This window comes from Solenopsis invicta, unplaced genomic scaffold (assembly GCF_016802725.1).
Source record: "Solenopsis invicta isolate M01_SB unplaced genomic scaffold, UNIL_Sinv_3.0 scaffold_1113, whole genome shotgun sequence".
Taxonomy (NCBI): Eukaryota; Metazoa; Arthropoda; class Insecta; order Hymenoptera; family Formicidae; genus Solenopsis; species Solenopsis invicta.
Genome location: NW_024105238.1, coordinates 1 through 5,316, shown reverse-complemented (window position 1 = coordinate 5,316; position 5,316 = coordinate 1). Strand labels below are relative to the sequence as shown.

The following is a 5,316-nucleotide window of genomic DNA, read 5'->3' as shown; positions in this document are numbered from 1 at the left end:
TATCACGTAACATGAAGCCATGTTCTTGGTAGTAGCAACGCGCAAATCTTTAAATTGTGGAAAAGAAACGCAATAATAAAACAAAATATTTTATTACGCAAATAATCGTATTGTAATAAATAAATTTTTAAATGCAACATTAAAATAGTTTAAATAATTGTATAAAAATAAATAGAAAACATTTAAGTAGCAATATTAAGTACGTTATTATATTTATAGTAATTTAACAAAATAAACAATACATATTTATTATTTTTATTTTATTTAATAATAAACAATTGAAATTAATGTACAATTAGATTTATTACAAATTATGCATAAGACGTCGATTTACAGCATAAATTCTTGATCAATGATTCATATTCTCTTATAAAATAAAAATACACAATTCTTTTATATTTTACACTCTATATGGATATAAATTAATCATTCTAAAAATATATAATTTATAAAAATGTACAATTTCTAAAAGATATACAATTTTAACTTTATGCTAAATACAATTTATAATGTAGTAATGTAAAAGGCTAAAAAAACGAACGTAATTACAGTTATTTGTGAATTATTTTGAGACTTAATTTAATTTTACTTCAACTTAATTGTTTAATATTGTTATGTATTTGAATATTTATTATTGACGGCTGAGGAAGATTAAATACGCCAAAACGTTACATCTTTATATTTAATACGGAATAAATTAATTATATTAATTATATTAAGATCTAATTATGCGCTCGTTTTTTAGCCTTTTACAATTACTATTTAAGAATATATGAGCTGATAGTTAATAGTTTTTATAATTTACAATTTATTATAAAATACAATAATTTATTTCTATGTTATTATTGTTATTTTATGTAAAATATTTAGTTCACATGGAAAATTAATATATTTCTGTTTTGTTAATATCAACAATTCAAAGAGTAGCACTCAATTGCTCACGTTGCTAATAGACTTATTTAATATAAACTTTGTTGATTGGCTGTTTCAAAAGAAAACTTCTATGCACCCATCGCTGTAAGTTAATTACAACGTCATTGTCAATTGGAACGCTCTCAAATAAGAATAATTTTGTTGATAATTATGCGCTGAATATTTTGGCAGGATAGTTATCTAAAAAAACAAAACAATATTAATTGCAAGACAAAAGGTTTCTAATAATAAACGACATCAATTATAAGACAAAATATTTTTATTAATATTTTAAACAAATTATTTACATTCTATGTAATGAAACAATACATAAACTATGCTTTTCTTCATTTTAAACGTATAAAATAATATTGATCAATAAATGTAACTCAATATAATTCTTTAATATAATTTTTTAATATTAAAATAATATTGATCAATAAATGTAACCCAATACTTATAATTTTTACAATATAATCTTTTATAATAAATAAAACGAAAAAATCAAACTAAAAAGTCAAACTGAAAAATAAAAACTTAGAATAATATTCAAAACAAAAAATTAAGTGTGATTCAAAATTATAATCTTTTTGTTTTTCTGTTGTGTTTTAAAATTTCTGTTTGCAAATATTAAAGTAAAATAGAGACGAACTCTGGCATACAATTTAAAAAAATATTTTTTTGGAAAATCTTTACATGGGTGAGGACAAATTACTGTTTCTAATAAAGTAATCATAGTAACAAGAACGGATTCATTTAAAATAAGCGTATTTAAATGATTAAAAAAAATATTATCTAAATTTTTTATGTAAGTTACAAATATTTGGTTTGGAACACATAATCCGCCATACATATTTTTTTCAGTAGATTTTGTTGCTCTAAATAATGTATAATATCTGTTATTATTAAAATTATCAATGTCTTTAGCAAAATTTTCACATGTATCACAGGAATGTTGTTTTAAACTTTTTGACATAAGATAACCGCAAATATAATAAAATGCATTTTCCTCAACTATGTCCTTTTGTCGATAATCATGGTCATCAATTTCAACAGGTACTACTTTTTGCAATGATGTATTTTGCATAAACATTTCATCTCTAAACTCGTTTATTCTAGTCATCATATCTGTTTCCGAATCTTCAACAACTAAAGTACAATTTCCTGTTTGAATTAAACAATGATTAGAAGCAAATGATTTTTTAAAAGAATAATAAAATTGCATTGGAGTTGGATTAAATGCATTGCCTGATAAATTTTTAATATTTCCAAATGTATGTTCGACCATATCTTGATTAATACGCCTCATTAATAAAAATTGAAAGCCTGAATTAATTTTTTTTAAATATTCCCACATTTGATTTAAGCTATTTATGTTTTGATTCCAGCATTTAAATACATTAACTTTGTTTGTAATATCTTTGCCATTTTTTGTAAAAACTGTAAGACTGCTGAAAAATGTTTGTAATGATTTTAAAAATTCCAATTCTTCTGAAGCTGTAAATGCGATTCTGCTTGGTTTCTTTCCTTTAACGGATGATGAATTAAAAATATCAAATGCAGCATCTAATTTTTCAACAAATTCTGATGTATCTTTAGCAGATGTCGACAAACGTCCAAATGAGATCATAGTATTAATAGCAGAAGCTACAGAAAAACTTAAAATTTGAGCTGCATATTTTACTTTCATTCGTTGAAAATTATTGGGATGAATGTGTGTGTCCTGATTTAATTTAGGTAATAATTTATTAAAATTCTTTTTATTAACTTCATATAAATTTTCAATGTGTTGCCACGAAAAAATGTTATCTCCTGATTTAATTATATTATTCAATAAATTATTTCTAGCTGCTTTTATAAGATGTGGTGAATCAAAAAAGTAAAATATTTTTTGCCCATTAACAGTATAGTAAGGTCTCTCATGAGTTACACCTAATTTTTTAGCTGTTTTTTTATAATCCGTTTCCATATCTATTACTTCTGCAACAACTCTTAAATTTATATTTTGAAGCCGTTAAACACATTCAATAGTAATCATTTGCAACTCATCAGCATCCACAGCAGAATTAAGAAAAAAATTACCAAGTGATTGCTTAAATTTATTTGTTAAACCTCTGACCATGATTATCGCTGCATTACATGCAGTTGAAAATGTTTTACTATAACCTGTATCGTGAAATCCAATTACTATATCTCTATTAATCATATAAAATAAACTTGCTTTTAATGACATTGTATCAATGCAAATACAACAATACTTATCTAACAAATGCAAATTTTCAGTTTTAATCTTAAGTCTTTCAAATATAATATTATTTAAACCTGGAGGAATTATAAGTCCTTCTATAATGCGTTCAAGTGTTCTTTTTGATGGTAAAATAAAAGTATTACTTAATGCTCTATAAGCTTTGGGACCTTTAAAATATAAATTTAAACAGAACATTTTAAATTCTTTAGTATATCTATTACCATTTTTTTTGTTATTGAAATTATCTCCCTGAACTTTCATAAAATCAGCTATCGGTTTTGGATAAAATTTGTAAAGGAGTTTCTGAAAATCGCTATAAGTAATATCATCTAAATTTTTTTCCTTATTATATTTAAGTTTGGCACGTTTTAATCTTTTTTCTGCAGTATCACATTTTCTTCTGAGAGTTTCTTTCCTTGGTGTTCGATTGGATAATTTTGGTTCGGTTTCAGTAGCTTTATCTTCTTTACATTGTAGAACACTATTTGATGAATTAAAATCTATTGCATTTGAAATAGCATCTAAAATTACAAATATAATAAAAATTAAAAATCTTCCAAATAAAGTAAACAAAATCTAATGTAACTAAAAGTTTCTCTAATAAATAATATTCTACCTGTCAAATTGGCTCTTGAATAACTGATTTTAACTTCGGGCACATTTACTTGTACATCTTCTGTACAATTTTCTATTGAAGTTTCAACTAAAAGAAGATTTAGTATAAACAATTTAATATTTATATAACATATTTAATAATAATAATATATTAAAAATAATTAGTAAAAAATATGTAATGTAATAATTTATTTTATAATTAAGAAGAATTACCGTTGATTTCACTTTTAGTAGCAGTGACAGCTTCGTTGGAAATATTAGGAACCGCACTTATTGGAACTGCATATGGCTGAAGTCGATTTTTTAAATTATTTAAAAACATGTGGGGGGCAAAATGTTTTGAGCAAACTCTATAATTATTGTAGAGTTTTTTTTCTGGAATATTCTTTTTTATGCCACACGCTTGTAGCCACACTTTTGCTCTAAAATACATATTATTGTAATTTTAAAAATAATTTAACATATGTACATACATCGTATAGAAATTGTCAAAAAGTTTATACCTTTCTGAATTAGATGGAAAACGAAAGAAACTTAAATGACGATCCGCTCCCGAGTTGTTATTGCAATCACTCATTGCGCACATAAAACCGCCAACAATTACACGCTCCATAACACAAATCTTGTTTAATAATATAATAATGTAATAATATAACATAACATAAGCATACTTCACTCACAGAACATGTGCTTATTATACAGTTGACGCCATATTGTGGGTAGTAATGTAGCGCATGCGCTGTAGCAATTCTCCGACGCTATTTTTATGAAGTGACGCTACTGGTTCTACTTATACCGTCGGCACAGATATCTATCTAACAACTAGATCGCTACCTTCGGCTGAATAGCTGTGTCCGGCAGGATATCCGGATTCGGCCATCTTACCCAACAAGAAAATGGCGTCTACGCGTAGATTAGGTTAGTGCGTATGTGTTTGACAGGTTTGACAACTAAACCGGTTAACCGCTGAGCACCGTTGAGCATATTAATTGCGATTATCGAGTGTGTTTTTTCGATATCGTGCCATAATGACAAGCAAGAGCGGCATTAGAGCGGCATTGGAGCTGCCATTTTGTTGTAGGTAACATGGCTGAAACCGAATATCCTTCCTGCCTCAATACTGTCATATGCTAATGCCACAGGTTAGCGATCTAGTTTAGTATAGATATCTGTGACCGTCGGTCAAAACTGTGAACATATGATCGTGACGAGTGTACCAACACAAAAAAAAAAATTTTGAAATTAGAGTGTACAGAGCGCGCGAAATTCAAAAAGTCACCTTACTTTTTGATCACACCTCGTACGGCCTCGAGAAGATATTCTAAAATGTAGAGGAATATCGAATAAGCATGAGAGGCTAAATTTAAGACAATCCTCTTAATGCTAAAAAAAAATTCCTTTTTCAGCAAATAACGTGCAATAAAAATAAATTTCGCAGCGGTCATGATGGGCCGGATGCCAGGACATCGGGAGCACTATGCGTAGGCTGGTAGGAACCTTTAGTTACGTGTGGTCTTTTATATCACGCATAAGCCCCACCG

General features: G+C 27.1%; 1 protein-coding gene across 2 annotated transcripts; it reads right to left on the bottom strand.

Moving 5' to 3' along the window:
- Positions 1-252: 252 nt before the first annotated feature.
- Positions 253-4,887, bottom strand: LOC105206144. 2 transcript variants are annotated; one of them, XM_039459246.1, is made up of 5 exons: positions 4,279-4,887; positions 3,989-4,197; positions 3,777-3,863; positions 3,382-3,681; positions 253-1,113 (listed from the first exon to the last, which is right to left on the bottom strand). In XM_039459246.1, exons 1-5 carry the CDS (start codon positions 4,431-4,433, stop codon positions 1,082-1,084), a joined length of 783 nt encoding a protein of 260 aa, XP_039315180.1. In that variant the 5' UTR covers positions 4,434-4,887; the 3' UTR covers positions 253-1,081. The 2 variants fall into 2 exon arrangements, with proteins under 2 accessions (XP_039315180.1, XP_025993399.2); XM_026137614.2 differs by lacking the exon at positions 253-1,113 and having other exon boundaries at positions 2,805-3,681.
- Positions 4,888-5,316: the final 429 nt, after the last annotated feature.